This window comes from Myotis daubentonii, chromosome 3 (genome assembly GCF_963259705.1).
Source record: "Myotis daubentonii chromosome 3, mMyoDau2.1, whole genome shotgun sequence".
Taxonomy (NCBI): Eukaryota; Metazoa; Chordata; class Mammalia; order Chiroptera; family Vespertilionidae; genus Myotis; species Myotis daubentonii.
This window is the reverse complement of record NC_081842.1, coordinates 122,432,129-122,452,039: the sequence shown is the minus strand read 5'-3', so window position 1 is coordinate 122,452,039 and position 19,911 is coordinate 122,432,129. Positions and strand designations below refer to the sequence as shown.

The following is a 19,911-nucleotide window of genomic DNA, read 5'->3' as shown; positions in this document are numbered from 1 at the left end:
GTCTTTAATCACTAGAGATCAGGATTTTAAAAAGATTCCCAGGTGATTCTAATGTGCAGCCAAGGTTGAGAACCACTGCCCTAACTGCTCCCCTGCTGGCCTGATTGCCTCTAACTGCGTCTGCCTGCTGACCTGATCGCCCCTAACTGCCCTCCCCTGCTGGCCTGATTACCCCTAACTGCCTCTGCCTGCCGGTCTGATCACCCCCTAACTGTTCCCCTGCTGGCCTGATTGCCCCTTACTCCCTTCCCCTGCTGGCTTGATCGCCCCTAACTGCCCTCCTCTGCTGGCCTGATTGCCCCCTAACTGCTCCCCCCTGCCAGCCTGATCGCCCCCTAACTGCTCCCCCCTGCTGGCCTGATTGCCCCCAATAGCCTCTGCCTCGGCCCCCTTCACCATGGCTTTGTCTGGTAGGACGCCTGGAAGATGTCTGGAAGATGTCCTGTCTAATTAGCATATTACCCTTTTATTAGTATAGATAGATTGGTCTCTGTTTTGCGGAAATGGAAAATAGAGAAGAAATCAGTTAGTAGACTAGCTGGCAGTGTGTACACATGGTGGTATTTCAGTGTTCTGCCTTGGGCCATGTCTTCCTCACTAAAATCTTTCAGTGCCTATCTGTTTGGTTACTGCCTAAATTGTAATTTACATGGAATCGGGGCCTGAGATGGCAGGCATGTGTTGACCTTTTTGGAGTGCGAGTTTATTGTGAAAGCAGAATGTAATGTAGTGACAGTATCATTAGGGAATCACTAAGGCAGCGTGAATTATCGTTAGAGGAATAATAATGAAATAAAAAAAATGAAATAGTTAACCAGTAATGCCTGAGAACATTTACTGGATTCACCAGACTCCAGGCTGTTCTTATAATAAATTATCTACTTTAGTTCATTCTGTTGCACCATGTATGATTGAACACTAGTAAAAGTATATGAATATTATTTTCAGGGAGATGTATAAATATGTTTTTAGGGAATGATATATACATCTGTCCTTTAGAATTTTATAACAATAACTTAGATTTCTAATAATAGCAATAACTTTCCTTCTAATATACATTAATGTAATTTAAGATTCTCTTAGTCTAAGTAATCTAGAACAGCGATCACCAACCAATGGTCTGCAGACTACTGGTGGTCTGTGAGCTCCAAAAGGTTGGCGACCACTGGTTTAAGGAAACCTTTGGAGCAGCGGTTGCCAACCAGTAGTCTGTGGACCACTGGTTGCCAGGAGCCGGTTCATCCTTGCTGTTTCAAGGGACCTGGCATATATGGCATACTGTTCTTAATATGTTTGCTCACCTTCTTGGCACTATGTGTTTTAACCAAGGTCACCTCTCCGAGAAAGGTTGAATCCCCAGGTAGGGATTTTCCCCTGAAGTTAGGGAGGGAATAAAACCCCTCAACTAAGTGCCAGGCAGGTAATTAATCACTTTAACTATGAACAATCATGCTTAAGCTACATAATCTTTACTCCCTGGAATGGAGATAAGAAATGCCCTAACCTTTGTAATAGAGATTGATAGGATTGAATCAACTGGTATAAATACAGATGTAACAAGACAGCAACACACAGCACTTAGAAGTCAGAACTCAGAAGACAGAACCTACAGGGAGCCTGGAGACAGAAGAACTTCGCTGGAGAGAACATGGCAATAGATCCTGGACTGAACCTGACTATAGAACATGGCAAGAGAACCTGACTAGAACCTGGTGACTGAACCTGGCTGGAGATCTGAAGCAGAACCTCTCTGGAGATCCTAACCAGAACCTCACTGGAGATCCTGGACAGAACCTGGCTGGAGATTGTGGCTACAGAACCTGGCTAGGCTGCTGATCAACTGAACGCTGTCTCCGTGTCATTCCTTCTTCGCCGACTCCGTCCACACCTTTGGGGATCCCTGGACCTGCTGGGGCTGGACCCCGGCATCTGGCGCCCGAACAGGGACTCTTAGGTAAACCCCCCATTCCCCTAGGTAAGCCCCACTCTCGGGACGGATAGGACTCCACCGTAGGAAGAGGGTGGATAGTTTTCACCGACTCCGTCTACACCTTTGGGGACCCCTGGACCTGCTGCGGTTGGACCCCGGCATCTGGCGCCCGAACAGGGACCCCTAGGTAAGCGCCCCGCACTCGGGACGGATAGGACTCCACCATAGGAAAAGGGTGGATAGTCTTCGCCGACTCCGTCCACACCTTTGGGAACCCCTGGAAAAGGATTCCCATAGGTAAGCCCCCCCCATTGAGAACCCCCACATTCGGGACGGATAGGACTCCACCAGGGTACTGCACACCCCCCTATAGAGGATAAGTAGGGTAAGAAGGTGGATAGTACAGAACTTAGATTGAGAAGATGTGCCTTACTGAGTCCAAAGAAAGAAGACTCTGTATTGATCTTTAGATTAAGAAGATGTGCCATACTGAGTCTAAAGAAATAAGACTCTGTATTGATCTTTTTAACACATATGCTTGCTAGCAGAGGAATTAAGGTTACTCCCAGTCAGACAGAACGTTTTATACAAGAAGTATGTCCATGCTTTTCTGAGGAAGGAAAGGTAAATGTAAAGGCATGGGAGGAGGTAGGCCCAAGGAGCCTTATCCTTAACCCGACTGCAGCCTTTCCCCCCCGGGAAAGTGCAGGATTGGCAAGCTCTCCCTGTGGTGACTCAGGTAATAGCGGAAAGCGCCAATCCTACTCTTAAAATGGATACAAGAGAGCATTGGGGTTTTTTTTTTCTTTTTTTCTTTTTAATGCCTGCTTTTAAAAAATAAAAAAGGGGGAATTTGCCGGGAGCCGGTCCATCCTTGCTGTTTCAAGGGACCTGGCATATATGGCATACTGTTCTTAATATGTTTGCTCACCTTCTTGGCACTATGTGTTTTAACCAAGGTCACCTCTCCGAGAAAGGTTGAATCCCCAGGTAGGGATTTTCCCCTGAAGTTAGGGAGGGAATAAAACCCCTCAACTAAGTGCCAGGCAGGTAATTAATCACTTTAACTATGAACAATCATGCTTAAGCTACATAATCTTTACTCCCTGGAATGGAGATAAGAAATGCCCTAACCTTTGTAATAGAGATTGATAGGATTGAATCAACTGGTATAAATACAGATGTAACAAGACAGCAACACACAGCACTTAGAAGTCAGAACTCAGAAGACAGAACCTACAGGGAGCCTGGAGACAGAAGAACTTCGCTGGAGAGAACATGGCAATAGATCCTGGACTGAACCTGACTATAGAACATGGCAAGAGAACCTGACTAGAACCTGGTGACTGAACCTGGCTGGAGATCTGAAGCAGAACCTCTCTGGAGATCCTAACGAGAACCTCACTGGAGATCCTGGACAGAACCTGGCTGGAGATTGTGGCTACAGAACCTGGCTAGGCTGCTGATCAACTGAACGCTGTCTCCGTGTCATTCCTTCTTTGCCGACTCCGTCCACGCCTTTGGGGACCCCTGGACCTGCTGGGGTTGGACCCCAGCAACTGGTGGTCCGTGAGGTCCGAAAGATTGGTGACCGCTGATCTAATACCTATACATTATTATTATGGGCATTATAACCTAATTCCATTCATGTTTGAATAAACTTAAATATAATCTAAAAGAAGTCAAATATAGTATTAGAGTAAAAAATTTAGACAAAAATCAAGAGAGACTGGTATATTTGCAAAAAATGTTGGATATCTATATAAAAGCCCAGTGACTGGAATGGCAGAATGACCAGAACTACTGGAATGACCTGTGTCCCACACTGCAGTAGCCAGTAGGCCTGATCTGGGCCCCAATTGGCCTCCAACACCCCATCGGGGTGGGGCTGGCTGGCCAACCCTCTGTGGCCCCTCCCCCCATCTTGCCCTGCCCCCAATTGGCCCCCAACACCCTGATTGGGACAGGGTCGGCTGGCCAACTTCCCGCGGTCCCTCCCCCGGATGAACCCGCCCCCTGATCGGCCCCCAACTCCCCAATCGGGGGTGGGGCTGGCCGACTAACCTCCCACAGCCCCTCCCATCCCCTCCTCTCCCCCCCGCTATCCAGCCCAAGGGCCCCCATCAGGGCAGGCTGGCCAGACCCCACCCGTGCACGAATTCGTGCACCAGCCCTCCAGTATTCAATAATAGGAATAAGGGAACAAGGAAATGTTATTTCTAGATTTACTTTTCAGTTCTTGAAAAGGTCTGGTATTACTAAATGGAGAAAGTAGAATTGTATTTTTATGTAATAGACATGATTAATTCTTATCATTGTTCTTCTGAACTTTGTATGCTTTTTTTCTTTTCAGGTTTGGCAATTTGTGGACATAATTGCCTCCTGACAGCAGAATGGATGTCTGCAAGTAAAATAGTATGTCGAGTTGGACAAGCCAAAAATGACAAAGGAGACATAATTGTCACAACCAAGTCAGGTGGCAAAGGAACCTCAACTGTCTCTTTCAAGCTACTCAAGCCTGAAAAAATAGGTATCTACCTTTTGTCATGTTATTCTGAAGATGAAAATAAAAATGGGTTTTCTCTTAAAATTTAGAACTATTAAATTAGTCTAAAATTTACCCACTATTATATCTCAGTTTATGTTTATTTTTACAGGAATAGTGTATTGGTTAAAATATGTATTACTTTCGAAAATGCACCTAAGGATAATTATCCTGACATAACTGTCATTCTAAATACTTTATAAAATCTGTTCACTTAACATTTTGATACGACAATTTCAGTTCCTTGTTCTTGAGTACATTTCTTCTTGAATTTCTTTCTTTTCTTTCTGTTATATGGTTAAGATTTAAAGTGAAATAACTTACTGATTTGGCCAAATTAGCAATAATATTATCTAAATAATGTGCTATTTTCTCCTCTTAGCTCTGGACAAAATGTTGCTAGATCTGGAGCTGCCTTTAGCCTTTCAAGCTAAAAATATCCCATAGCACATGTTACATTTTTATACACTTAACACCCACTTTCTCATATTAGAATAGTGGTGGGAATATCCATCCACAGGCCATATAATGCACATGAAATCATTTGGTCTGGCTCTGCCAAGGCATCATATATTTGACCTCTGAGTTAGTTAAATGTTTGACCAAATATAGCAGACTAATTTTTAAGTTGATAATTTTGTATGGCCTGCGAATGATGTTATAAATATCCAAATGGCCCTTGGCAGTAAAAAGGTTCCCCATCTATGTATTAGAGTAATTAAGAACATAGTCTGAGGAGCCAGACTCTGAATATTAATCTGATCTTTACTTTACTAACTGTGGAACTTTGATTTCTAGTTCCGTCGTGGATAAAAGTGGATTAATTGTATTATCTACCTTATAGGATTAAATGAGTTAAGAGAACCTATGGACACAGACAATAGTGTGGTGAAGATCTGGGGTGGGGTTGGGTGCAGGCTAGTAGGGGTCAATAGGGGAAAAAAAGGGACATATGTAATATTGTAAAACATAAAGATTAATAAAAGTTATCTGCATCGGATGATCCTATATAATAAAAGCGTAATATGCTAAGTGTCTTGTCGTCCAGTCATCTGTTCAATCAATCAAAGCGTTATATGTTAATGATATGTGAAGGCTGCTTAACTGCTCGCTATGACGTGCACTGACCACCATGGGGAAGATATTCGACTGGTCCACCAGTTGCTATGATGTGTGCTGACCACCAGGGGACAGATGCTCCTACCAGTAGGTTAGCTTGCTGCTGGGGTCTGGATGATTGGGACTGAGAGAGACGGGCCGGACATGCCCTGTAGCCCTCCCACGGTCCCTCCCCAGCTGGCCAACCTTCTGTGTCCCTCCTTGGCCCCGATCATGTACTGGTGGAGTCCCTCGTCCTGGCCTGTGTCCTGTCGCAATCCAGGACCCTCGGTGTATGTCGGAGAGCAGGTTTCAGCCCGTTCCCACAGGCCAGGCTGAGGGACCCATTGGTGCTGTAATTTGTGCACCGGGCCTCTAGTAAGAAAATAACTGAGGTAAAAGATACATGGAAAATTCTTAGCATAATCCCCTTATACAAAATAAGTGTTCAACACATTAAATTTTTTTTCATTTAAAAGTTAAATATTGGGGTGGCATTAGTTAATTACATTATATAACTTTCAAGTATATAATTCTATAGTACATCATGTGTATATTGCACTCTGTGCTCACCACCCAAAGTCTACTCTCATTTTGTCACCATATATTTGACCTCTTATCTTTTACTCTCTTCAACCTTTCTCTCATTCCCTTTCCCCTCATGTAACCACCATACTGTTGTTTATCTCTATGAGGTAGTTTGTATTGTTTGTTCATTGGTTGCTTTCTATTTAAATAGTATTCTATTGTATGTATGAACCACATCATCTATATTCAGTCATCCATCAAAAGACACTTAGGTTGTTTTCAAGTATGATCCTATGATGAACATGGGGGTACATATATCTTTATGCATAAATATTTTCAAATTATTAGGAATTACCCAGAATAGAGATTGCTGGGTCATATGCTAGCTCTATTCTTAATTTTTTAAGGAACCTCCATACTGTTTTTCATAGTGGTGACAACACGAATAGATCTTGAGAATATCATGCTAAGTGAAATAAATTAGACAGAAAAAGTAAAATATGATATGATTTCATGCATATGTGGCATATAAAACTAAAAGCAGCAAATGAACAAAAAGAAAAATGAACAAACAAAAACTTATAGACACAGACAACAGTTTGGTGGTTACCAGAGGAAATGAAAATTGTGGGGACCGTAAAGGAGGTCAAATACATGGTGATGGAATAAGATTTCACTTTGGGTGGTGAGCACACAATGCAATCTACAGATAAGACATTTATCATAGACTGGTACACTTGAACCTATATAATTTTATCAGTGTTATTCCAATAAATTTAATCTTAAATAATTAAAAAAAATTTCTACCAGCACTGTATGAGGGTCCCCTTTTCTCAACAACCTCTATAACACTTGTTATTCTTGTTTTGTTGATAATAATCATTCTGACAAGTGGAAGCTATCTCATTGTGGTTTTGATTTGCATTTCCCTTATAAATAGTGAAATTTAGCATCTTTTCAAATATCTGTTGACCATTTGTATGTCTTTTTGGGAAAAGAGTCAGATCAGGTTTTCTGCCCATTTTTTAATTGGAACAGTTGTTATTTTTGTTGTTATTGAGTTGTATGACTTCTTTATATATTTTGGATATTAGCCCCTTATTGGAGGTATTCTTTGCAAATAATTTTTCCCATTCAGTGAGTTGCCTTTTTGTTTTGTTTATGGTTTCATTTTTATGTTCAGAAGCTTTTTAGTTTGATATTGTCCCATTCATTTATTTATTTTTGCTTTACTTCCTTTGCCTTTGGGATCAAATTCATAAAATCCTCTCTGAGACCCAGTACCTGCCTTTTATGTATTTTAATGTTTTAGGTCTTATATTTATCTATTAGATCTACTTTGTGTTACTTTTTGTGTAAAGTAGCAGTGTCACATACCAATCTAGTTTCATTCTTTTGAATGTTGTTTTCTAATTTTCTTATCACTATTTATTGAAGAGCCTTCCTTTTCTCCTCTATAAGTTTATGGCTTCTTTGTTGAAAATTAGTTGCCCATACATAAGGGTTTATTTCTGGACTCTTGATTTTGTTCCATTGGTTCATGTATTTGTTTTATTTTGTCTGTTTGCTTTTTTGCAAATACCATGCTCTTTTGATTATTGTAGCTTTGTAGTATCACTTGAAATCAGGGAATGTGATACCTCCAGCTGTGTTCTTTTCAGAATTGCTTTGGCTATCCAGGGTCTTCTGTGGTTCTGTACAAATTTAGGATTTTATTGGTTCTATTTTTTTGAATAATGCCATTGGGATATTGATGGGGATTGCATTAGGGTTGTATATTGCTTTAGGTAATATGCCCATTTAACTATGTTAATTCTTTTAATTCATGAACATGGAATATCTTTCCATTTCTTTGTGTTGTCTTCAATTTCTTTCAACAGTGTCTAGTAGTTTTCAGTTTATAGGTCCTTCATATCCTTTAAGTTTATTCCTAGATATTTTATTCTTTTTGTTGCAATTGCAAAATGGAATTGTTTCAATTTTTCCCATGAAATTTAATTGTTAGTATATAGGAATGCAATAATTTTTTTACACTGTATCCTGCAACTTTATTGTACTTTACTTATTGTTTCTAATACTTATAAAAAATTATGTCCTCTGCAAAAAATGACTATTTTACTTCTTCCCAGTTTGGTGAAAGTGGACATCCTTGTATTGTTCCTGATCTTAGAGGAAAAAGCTTTCCGTTTTTTTACCATTGAATATATTAGCTGAGGGTTTATCATATATAGTCTTTATTATGTTTAAGTAATTTCTTCTATACCCATTTTCTTGAGAATTTTATTAATCATAAATGAATGTTGTATCTTGTCAAATGCTTTTCTGTAGTTTTTAATATGATCATATCATAGTTATTGCTTATTTTGTTAATGTGGCATCTCACATTCATCAATTTGTATATATTGAACCATCCTTGAACCCCTGGACTGAATCCCAATTGATTGTGATATATTATATATATATATATTTTTTTTATTGCTTAAAGTATTACAAAGGGTATTACATATGTAACCATTTTATCCCCCCACCCTAGACAGTCCCCTAGCCTCCCCTATCCCCCAGTGTCTTATGTCCATTGGTTATGCTTATATGCATGCATACAAGTCCTTTAGTTGATCTCTTACCCCCCTACCTCCTGCCCCCCAACCCTCCCCGTCCTTCCCGCTGCAGTTTGACAATCTGTTTGAGGCAGCTCTGCATCTGTATCTATTATTGTTCAAAAGTTTATAATGGTCTCTATTGTCCATGAATGAGTGAGATCATGTGGTATTTTTCCTTTATTGACTGGCTTATTTCACTTAGCATAATGCTCTCCAGTTCCATCCATGACGTTGCAAATGGTAAGAGTTCCTTCCTTTTTAGAGCAGCATAGTATTCCATCGTGTAGATGTACCACAGTTTTCTAATCCATTCATCTACTGATGGGCACTTAGGCTGTTTCCAGATCTTAGCTATGGTGAATTGTGCTGCTATGAACATAGGGGTGCATATATCCTTTCTGATTGGTGTTTCTGGTTTCTTGGGATATATTCCTAGAAGTGGGATCACAGGGTCAAATGGGAGTTCCATTTTCAGTTTTTTAAGGAAACTCCATACTGTCTTCCATAGTGGCTGCACCAGTCTGCATTCCCACCAGCAGTGCACAAGTGTTCCTTTTTCTCAACATCCTCTCCAGCACTTGTCGTTTGTTGATTTGTTGATGATAGCCAGTCTGACAGGTGTGAGATGGTACCTCATTGCTGTTTTGATTTGGATCTCTCGGATGATTAGTGACTTTGAGCATGTTTTCATATGTCTCTTGGCTTTCTGAATGTCCTCTTTTGAAAGGTGTCTATTTAGGTCCTTTGCCCATTTTTTGATTGGATTGTTTATCTTCCTTTTGTTAAGTTGTATGAGTTCCCTATAAATTTTGGAGATTAGGCCCTTATCAGATATGACATTGGCAAATATGTTTTCCCACACAGTGGGTTTTCTCGTTGTTTTGTTGATGGTTTCTTTTGCTGTGCAGAAGCTTTTTATTTTGATGTAGTCCCATTTGTTCATTTTCTCTTTCGTTTCAAGTGCCCTAGGAGCTGTATCAGTGAAGAAATTGCTTCGGCATATGTCTGAGATTTTGTTGCCTTTGGATTCTTCTAGAATTTTAATGGTTTCCTGTCATACATTTAAGTCCTTTATCCATTTTGAGTTTATTTTTGTGTATGGTGTAAGTTGGTGGTCTAGTTTCATTTTCTTGCATATATCTGTCCAATTTTCCCAACACCATTTATTGAAGAGACTATCTTTTTTTTTTAATATATTTTATTGATTTTTAACAGAGAGGAAGGGAGAGAGATAGAGAGTTAGAAACATCGATGAGAGAGAAACATCGATCAGCTGCCTCTTGCACACCTCCTACTGGGGATGTGCCTGCAACCAAGGTACATGCCCTTGACCGGAATCGAACCTGGGACCTCTCAGTCCGCAGGCTGACGCTCTATCCACTGAGCCAAACCGGTTTCGGCTGAAGAGACTATCTTGGCTCCATTGTATGTTCTTGCCTCCTTTGTCAAATATTAATTGAGCATATTGGTTCGGGCCGATTTCTGGCCTCTCTATTCTATTCCATTGATCTATATGCCTATTCTTGTGCCAGTACCAGGCAGTTTTGAGAACAGTGGCTTTGTAATACAACTTGATATCTGGTATTGAGATCCCACCTACTTTGTTCTTTTTCAGGATTGCTGCAGCTATTCGGGGTCTTTTTTTATTCCAGATGAATTTTTGGAAAGTTCGTTCTAGATCTCTGAAGTATGCCGTTGGTATTTTAATGGGAAGTGCGTTGAATTTATAGATTGCTTTGGGTAGTATGGACATTTTAATGATGTTGATTCTACCAATCCATGAACACGGTATGTTCTTCCATCTGTTTATATCTTCCTCTATGTCTTTTTTCAACGTCCTGTAGTTTTCTGAGTAGAGGTCTTTTACCTCTTTAGTTAAGTTTATTCCTAGGTAGCTCAATTTTTTTGGTGCAATGGTAAACGGGATTGTTTTTATAATCTCTCTTTCTGAAAGTTCACTATTGGTGTATATAAATGCCTCAGATTTCTTGGTGTTAATTTTGTATCCTGCTACATTGCCAAATTCATGTATTAGGTCTAATAGCTTTTTGATGGAATCTCTAGGGTTTTGTATGTATAATATCATGTCGTCTGCAAATAAGGACAGTTTTACTTCCTCTTTTCCAATTTGGATGCCTTTTATTTCTTCTTCTTGCCGAATTGCAATGGCTAACACTTCCAGTACTATGTTGAACAGGAGTGGTGAGAGGGGGCTTCCCTGTCTTGTTCCTGTTCTTAGGGGAAATGGTGTTAGTTTTTGTCCGTTGAGTATGATGTTAGCTGTGGGCCTGTCATATATGGCTTTTACTATGTTGAGGTATGATCCTTCTACTCCCACCTTGCTGAGAGTTTTTATCAAAAATGGGTGTTGAATTTTGTCAAATGCTTTTTCTGCATCAATTGATAAGACCATGTGGTTTTTTTCTTTCAATTTGTTTATGTGATGTATCACGTTTATTGATTTTCGGATATTGTACCATCCTTGCATCCCTGGGATAAATCCTACTTGGTCATGGTGTATGATCTTTCTGATGTACTGCTGGATCCGATTTGCTAAGATTTTGTTGAGGATTTTGGCATCTATGTTCATGAGGGATATTGGCCTGTAATTCTCTTTCATTGTGTTGTCTTTACCTGGTTTTGGTATTAGGGTGATGCTGGCTTCATAGAATGAGCTTGGAAGTGTGCCTTCCTCTTGAATTTTTTGTAGTAGTCTGAGGATGATAGGTTTTAGTTCTTCCTTGAATGTTTGGTAAAACTCCCCTGTGAAGCCGTCTGGTCCTGGGCTTTTGTTTGATGGAAGCTTTTTGATGACTGCTTCAATTTCTTCCATAGTTATTGGCCTGTTGAGATTTTTAGATTCTTCCTGATTGAGTTTTGGAATGTTGTATTTTTCTAGGAATTTGTCCATTTCCTCCAGGTTGTCTAGTTTGTTGGAGTAGAGCTGTCCATAGTATTTTTTAACAATCATTTGTATTTCTGTGGGGTCTGTTGTTATTTCGCCTCTATCATTTCTGATTTTATTTATTTGGGTCCTCTCTCTCTGCTTCTTGGTGAGACTGGCTAGAGGTTTGTCAATCTTGTTTATCCTTTCAAAGAACCAGCTCTTGGTTTCATTGATTTTCTGTATTGTTTTTTTGGTCTCTATGTCATTTATTTCTGCTCTAATCTTTATTAACTCCTTCCTCCTGCTCACTCTGGGGTTTTCTTGTTGCTCTCTTTCTAATTCTTTGAGTTGTAGAGTTAGATGATTTACTGCCATTTTTTCTTGTTTTTTGAGATAGGCCTGTAGAGCTATAAACTTCCCTCTCAGGACTGCTTTCATTGTGTAACATAGGTTTTGTATTGTTGTGTTTTCATTGTCATTAGTTTCCAGGATGTTTTTAATTTCTTCTTTGATCTCATTGGTAACCCAATCGATATTTAATAGCATGCTATTCAGCTTCCAGGTGTTTGAGTATTTTGGGTTGTTTTTATTGTAGTTTATTTCTAATGTTATGCCATCGTGGTCTGCGAAGACGCTTTTTATGATTTCAATCTTCTTGAATTTGGGGATACTTTGCTTGTGACCCAATATATGGTCTATTTTTGAATATGTCTTATGAGCATTTGAGTAGAATGTGTATTCCCTGGCTTTGGGGTGAAGTGTTCTGAAGATGTCTATTAAGTCCATCTGATCTAGTGAGTCATTTAGGATTGCTGTATCTTTGCTGATTGTTTGTTTAGAGGGCTTATCCAGTGCTGTCAGTGGTGTATTAAAGTCTCCTACTATGATTGTATTGTTGTCGATCTCTCCTTTGATATCTTCCAGGAGTTTTTTTATGAATTTGGGTGCTCCTGCATTGGGTGCATATATGTTTACCAGGGTTATATCTTCTTGTTGTATTGATCCCTTTAGTATTATGAAGTGGCCTTCCTTTTCTCTTGTTATGGCCTTCACTCTGAGGTCTATTTTGTCCGATATAAGTATTGCTACCCCAGCTTTCTTTTCCTTTCCATTTGCCTGAAAGATATTTTTCCATCCTTTCACTTTCAGTCTGTGTGAGTCCCTTCTAATGAGGTGGGTTTCTTGTAGACAGCAGATGTATGGGTCATGTTTTTTTATCCATTCAGCCACTCGATGTCTTGTTTGGAGCATTTAGTCCGTTTACGTTTAAAGTTATTATTGAAAGGTACTTGTTTGTAGCCATTTCTTTTTTTGTGTGGCTGTTTTCTTTCTGAGCTTTTTATTTCTTATACCAGTCCCTTTAGCATTCCTTGCATTGCTGGCTTGGTGGTGACAAACTCCCTTAGCCTTTTTTTGTCTGTGAAGCTTCTTATTTCCCCTTCAAGTTTGAATGATAGCCTTGCTGGATAGAGTATTCTTGTATTCAGTCCTTTGCTTTGCATCACTTTGTAAATTTCAGTCCATTCTTTTCTGGCCTGATGTGTTTCTGTTGAGAAATCATTTGACAATCTAATGGGAGATCCCTTGTATGTAACTTTCCGTCTCTCTCTTGCAGCCTGTAAGATTCTCTCTTTGTCCTGAACATTTGCCATGGTGATTATGATGTGTCTTGGTGTGGGTCTTTTCGGGTTCACCTTGTTTGGGACTCTCTGGGCTTGTGTGACTTTTTTCTTCCCCACCTCAGGAAAGTTTTCTGATATTATTTCTTCGAGTAGGTTTTCTAATCCTTGTTCATCCTTCTGTTGTTCTGGTACTCCTATTATTCGTATGTTGTTTCATTTCATGTTGTCCCAAAGCTCCCTTAGGCTCTCCTCCTGTCTTTTAATTTTTTTCTCCAATTGCAGTACATTTTGGGTGTGTTTTGCTTCCTTGTCTTCTAATTCACTAATTCGGTCCTCCGCTTTTCCTAGTCTACTGTTGATACTTTCAATGGAGTTTTTATTGCAGCTATATCACTCTTCATTTCTTCTTGGGTCTTACTTAAGTTGTTGATTTTTTCATCTGTTTCTTCTAGCTTCTTCCATATGTTATCGATTTTTTTCATCTGTTTCTTCTTGCTTCTTGCAGAGGTTGTCGATTTTTTCCTCCATCCGGTTTATGCACTCTAGGACCCTTATTCTGAATTCTTTATCTGTCATGTTGCATGCCTCTGTATTACTTAGCTGCTTTTCTGGAGAGTCCTCCTTCTCTTTCCTTTGGGGTTTTTTTTGTCTACGCATGTTTGATCTCACTGACATATCTAGACGTTGAGTCGTTCAGTGGTTGCTCCCTTGGTGGCAGTGACTCCTTGGTCTGTGGTTGCTCTTCGGGCGGTTGCGTTAGCAGCTGCTCTTCAGTTGGCAGCAGCTCCTCTGGTGGGTGCTGTTCACAGCTGTGGTGGCTCTTCTGGCTGGTGGGGCGAGGTTTCACGTACAGCTGCTGTTCCTCAGCAGAGGATGTGGTGCTCAGGAGGTTGCTGTTGCTTGGATCTGCTGCGTTGATTTAAAGGCACAAAATACAACACAACAAGGCACCACGTACCAGGCACTATACACAAATATATTCACGATATTAATAACCCCAATTAAAGGTGACCACCTGAATTAAGAGATTAGGGGATAAGGAAGAAGGTAGAGAAAAAGATAAAAGAGAAAAAAGAAAAGAAAAGTAGGGACCAAAAAAAGAAGTGCAAAAATGAAATTGGGAAAAAGAAGGGGGGAAAATAAAAGCGAGAAAAGAAAAGAGAGAAAAAAAAAAAGAGCAAAAAGAGAGAATGAAGTGGAAGAGGGGAAGAGACTTTTTATATGAGGAGAATACTCCTATAGAACAGCCATTAATCCCAACAAATTCCAGCAACAGCTCCCTGGATATGAATGCAAACTAGAAACAACCAATAATATAATGATGAAAATAGAATGGAGAACACTAATCCCAAAATAAAATAAAGAAAAAATAAAATGGCACTTTAAAAAATGGTAAAATGATAGCAGTAATAATACTGGTTAAAAATAAGAAGGTAGTAATTAAAAGGGTAAAATCAGGTGATGGAAAAAGAAGAAAAGAGAAAAAAAAAAGAACAGAAAAAAAAAAAGAAAAATATTGGTTTCTTAGTTAAAAAGTGAAAAAAGAAAAAAAAAATTGCAGTAGTGAAGGTCCTTCGTTTCTTCTATTCTTCAGTGTGGCTCGCCTTAGACCTTCCAGGTATTCAGGAGAGTGTTGAGTTTCCCTGCGATATACTGTTCCTCTGTGTTGTAAACCACAGTCCTTATTTTAAAGCATGCTGCATTTATTTCCCAGACTGCCTTATTTTGTGTTTAGCAAAGAGTCAGTTTGTGGGTCAGCCTCTGGGTGGCAGTGTTCTGGGGTTGGCCTCTGAGGCTATAGGGCCTCTCTGTCCAGTGTAAGTTCACTGCCCAGAGCTGACTGCGTAATAGTTAGTTACCGGCGCTATGTTGTTGCTGGGATTGAAAATCCCTCTATAGGCCAGGCCCTGTTAACTCCCAGGGACTGATCAGGTTATCTTTTTTTTTTTTTTTTTTTTTTATATATTTTATTGATATTTTTACAGAGAGGAAGGGAGAGAGATAGAGAGTTAGAAACATCGATCGGAGAGAAACATCGATCAGCCGCCTCCTGCACATCTCCTACTGGGGATGTGCCCGCAACCCAGGTACATGCCCTTGACTGGAATCGAACCTGGGACCCCTCAGTCCGCAGGCCGACGCTCTATCCACTGAGCCAAACCGGTTTCGGCTGATCAGGTTATCTTAATCCTTGATCTCCTACAGGGTGGAATCTGGGTGTGGCTGTGCTCCTTGCCTGGGGGCTGGGGGGAGGAGTCTCACTCTCTGGAGAGGATGGCTGCACCAGTCCTGGGCTCAGGGGTGTCTCAGCACTCAATTCACTGCCACCTCTCCTGGCTCCCCCTCTTTCCCCAGTCTCTCCCCAGATTCCGCTCCTCCGCACACTCTCCCTCTCTTCAGCACAGGTGAGTGTCTGTATCCAAAATGTCCCATAAACAGGATTCAGTGAAAACAAACAAACAAACGCCGGCCGCGGAAACGGGGAAGGCTTGGTTTCTGTAAGCTTCTTCTCTTACCGGGACTGCATGGTCAGGTCAGCTCTTCAGGCTGCCCCCTTTAGGCTCAGTCCTCCATGATCACAGAACCCAGATCTCAATTCCCCCGGCGGCGCCAGGAATCCCGTGGTTCTCCTTTCCCCCCTTCAGGGGCTGTGCCTGTCCCAAGGGACGCGGCTGTCTGCCACATGGTCTCCCTCCGACTCTCTGGGCTCAGAGGTCTGGCAAACTTTCCTGCCCAAATCCCTGGTTTTTTTACCTTTCCAGGGGAGTTCTGCTCTTCCCGGCTGCAAACCCTCTCACCAGCTGAGCAATTTCGCCAATTCGGTGTGAGTGTTCCTAGTTTCAGCTGCTCACTCCATTTGCTCCGGGACACGACCTGGGACGCGTCTGCCTATATCGCCGCCATCTTCCGTCTCCAATTTTTAATGTATTGTAGTATTCAATTTGCTAGTTAATTGTTTAGGAATTTTGCATCTGTTTTCATTTGAGATATTGGCCTATAATTTGAGTGTGTGTATGTTTTCCTTACCTGTTTTTGGTATCAGGGTAATGTTGGCCTCATAAAATGAGTTAGGAATTTTTGCCTCTTTTTTAATATTTTGGAAGAGTGAAAAGGATAGGTATTAAGTTTTTTTTGAATGTTTAGTAGAATTCACTGAATCCATTTGGTCCTGGACTATTACCTTTTGGGAAGTTTTTAATGACTTGAAATTTCCATACTATTGATTAGTTTATTTAGATTTTTTAATTTTTCATGATTCTATCTAGGAAGGTTATCCTATCTAATAAAAGAGAAACATGTAATTAGCATACAACCGCTACCCTTCCCATTGGCTAATCAGGGCAATATGCAAATTAACTGCCAGCCAAGATGGTGGCCGGCAGCCAGGCAGCTTGAAACTAACATGAGGCTTGCTTGCTTCAGTGACGGAGGACTCCAACGTGCCCTGCCTGCCGCAGCAGGCCTCTGAGCTGCAACTCTAAGCAACTATGTAACAAATATAGAAGCTAAACAAAACCCCAGAAACCTGCTTTAGTCTGCCAGGCTTCAGCCAGCAGGATTGCAACATTCTAAGCAAAGGCCAGAAACCTACTTTCAGCAGCGGAGGCCGAAGAGCTGGAGCCAAGCCTCAAAGCTAAAGCTGGCCCAGAATAAAAAAAGAAAAAAGAAAAAAGAAAAAAAGGAGCGGTTGGGAGCTTCCGTCACCCCCAGCCTGATAACAGCCCTCAGCCCCTCACCCAGACTGGCCAGGCACCCCAGTGGTGACCTCCCCCCTCCCCCGAAGGGTGTGTGACCAGCTGCAAGCAGCCATCATCCCCTCACCCAGGCTGGCCAGGCACCCCAGTGGGGACCCCCACCCTGAAGGATGTGTGACCAGCTGCAAACAGCCATCATCCCCTCACCCAGGCTGGCCAGGCACCCCAGTGGGGACCCCCACCCTGATCCAGGACACCCTTCAGGGCAAACCAGCTGGCCCCGACCCATGCACCAGGCCTCTATCCTATATAGTAAAAGGGTAATATGCCTCCCAGCACCGGGATCAGCTGAGCCGCGAGGCCTCCGGGCACCGGGATCAGTGTGACGGGGGCAGCGCTCAAATCCCCTGAAGGCCCTGCGGCTCTGTGTGTGACAGGGGGCGGGGCCACAACCTCCCTATCCACCCTGCTCTGTTCCTGACAGGGGAAGGCGCCCCAACCCCCTGATCGCCCTGCGGCTCTGTGTGTGACAAGGTGCGGCGCCCCAACCCCCTGATCAGCTATGCTCTGTGTGTGACAGGGTGCGGCGCCCCACCCACCCCACCCCCCACGGGCCCTGCTCTGTGTGTGATGGCGTAGAGCCATAACCTCCCCATCGGTCCTGCCCTGAGTGTGAGAGTGGCGGTGCCCCAATCCCCTGATCGGCCCTGCTCTGTGGGTGATAGAGGGCGGCGTCCCAACCCCCTGATTGGCCCTGCTCTGTGCGTGACAGGGTACAGAGCCCCAACCCCCCTGATGGGCCTTGCTCTGTGCGTGACAGGGGGTGGCGCTGCAACCTCCCCATCGACCCTGCCTTGAGTGTGACAGGGGGCGGTGCCCCAAACCCCCAATCGGCCCTACCCTGAGTGTGACTGAGGGTGGCATCGCAACCTCCAGATCGCCCTGCTCTGTGCATGATAGGGGGCGGCGCCCCAACTCCCCAATCGGCCCTGCTCTGACCCCGACCAGGGGCTGCACCTAGGGATTGGGCCTGCCCTCTGCCACCCAGGAGCAGGCCTAAGCCAGCCGGTCATTATCTCCCAAGGGGTCCCAGACTGCTAGAGGGCACAGGCCGGGTTGAGGGACCCCCCCTCCCCCCGGAGTGCACAAATTTTTGTGCACCGGGCCTCTAGTGTGTATATGTATGTATGTATGTATATATGTGTGTGTGTGTGTGTGTATATATATATATATATATATATATATATATATATACATATATACACACACACACACACACACACACACATACACACATATTTTTAATATATTGGTGATAGTATTATAGATATGTTCCTTTTTCTTCCCTCCCCCGCCCCCAGCCCCTACCCGTCCCCCCAGGTCTTCACTACCCTATTGCCGGTGTCCATGGGCTATGCATATAAGTATTTAAGTTCTTTGGTTTATCTCTTCTGTCTCCTCAACCCCACATCAAGGTAAGTCAGTCTGATCCATGCCTCCAGGCTTCGGGTCTTATTTTGCTGGTCAGTTCATTCTGTTTATTAGATTCCACAAATAAGTGAGATCATATTATACTTGTCTTTTTCAGATTGGCTTATTTCACTTAGCATAATATTTTTCAGGTCCATTTATGCTGTCCCAAAGGGTAGGAGATCCCTCTTTTTGTACAGCTGCATAGTATTCCATTTTTATACAGCTGCATAGTATTCCATTTTTGTACAGCTGCATAGTATTCCATTGTGTAAATGTCCAACAGTGTTTTTATCCACTCATCTACTGATAGGCACTTGGGCTGTTTCCAAATCTTAGCTATTGTAAATAATGCTGCCATGAACGTAGGGGTACATATATTCTTTATGATTGGTGTTTTGGGGTTTAGGATACATTCCGAGAAGTGGGATTGCTGGGTCAAAGCGAAGTTCCAATTTTAATTTTTTGAGGAAACTGCATACTGTTTTCCATAGTGGCTGCACCAATATGCATTCTCATCAGCAGTGAACTAGTGTTCCCTTTTCTCCACATCCTCACCTCACTTGTTGTTTGTTGATTTTTTGATGATAGCCATTCTGAGAGGTGTGAGTTGAAATCTCATTGTGTTTTTAATTTTCATTTCTCCGATGATTAGTGACATTGGGCATTTTTTCATATGTCTCTTGGCCATTTTTAATGTCCTCTTTGGAGAAATGTTTATTCAGGTCTACTGCCCATTTTTTAATTGTATTGTCTTCCTTTTGTTGAGTTGTATGAGTATTTTATATATTTTGGATATTAACCCCTTACCAGATGTATCATTAGCAAATATGTCCTCCCATTCAGTGGATTCCCTTTTCATTCTGATGGTGGTTTCTTTTGCTATGCAGAAGCCTTTTGATGTAGATCCATTTGTTTATTTTCTCCTAGTTTTCCTTTGCCCTAGCCAGGGGTGGGCAAACTTTTTGACTCGAGGGCCACAATGGGTTCTTAAAATGGACTCAGAAGAAGGAGCTGCGGCTGTGTTTCCCGATGTTGCCATGTTAACACTGCTGCTGGTGAAGGAGCGGAGGGGAGAGCAAGAGAACCCTCCGCTCTTTCGGCTCCGCGGGCTGGATAGAACAGCCGAACGGGCTGGATCCGGCCCGTGGGCCGTAGTTTGCCCACGGCTGCTAGACAGTGGTCGGCAAACTGCGGCTCGCGAGCCACATGCCCCTCTTTGGCCCCTTGAGTGTGGCTCTTCCACAAAATACCACATGCAAGCGCGCATGTACAGTGCGATTGAAACTTCGTGGCCCATGCGCAGAAGTCGGTATTTTGTGGAAGAGCCACACTCAAAGGGCCAAAGAGCCACATGTGGCTCGCTAGCTGGAGTTTGCCGACCACTGCCCTAGGAGATGTATACATAGACTTACTGCTACTTGAGATGTCTGAGATTTTACTTCCTATGTTCTCTGAGATTTTTATGGTTTCATGCCTTACATTTAAGGCTTTCATCCACCTTTAGTTTATTCTTATATATGAAGTAAGTTGGTG

The 19,911-nt window shown here is 42.2% G+C and overlaps 1 protein-coding gene across 6 annotated transcripts in view; it reads left to right on the top strand.

Annotated features, from left to right (window-relative positions):
* Positions 1-19,911, top strand: part of EXOC2 (exocyst complex component 2) — a 272,621-nt gene that overhangs the window by 55,660 nt on the left and 197,050 nt on the right. For all 6 annotated transcript variants that reach the window (XR_009451902.1, XR_009451901.1, XM_059688403.1 and 3 more), the window contains exon 3: positions 4,284-4,460. Coding sequence is in view for 4 of the 6 variants with exons in the window: in XM_059688403.1 (XP_059544386.1) it covers positions 4,284-4,460 (177 nt within the window). In the remaining 2 variants the exon portion in view is untranslated. The remainder of the gene's footprint in view (positions 1-4,283; positions 4,461-19,911) is intronic.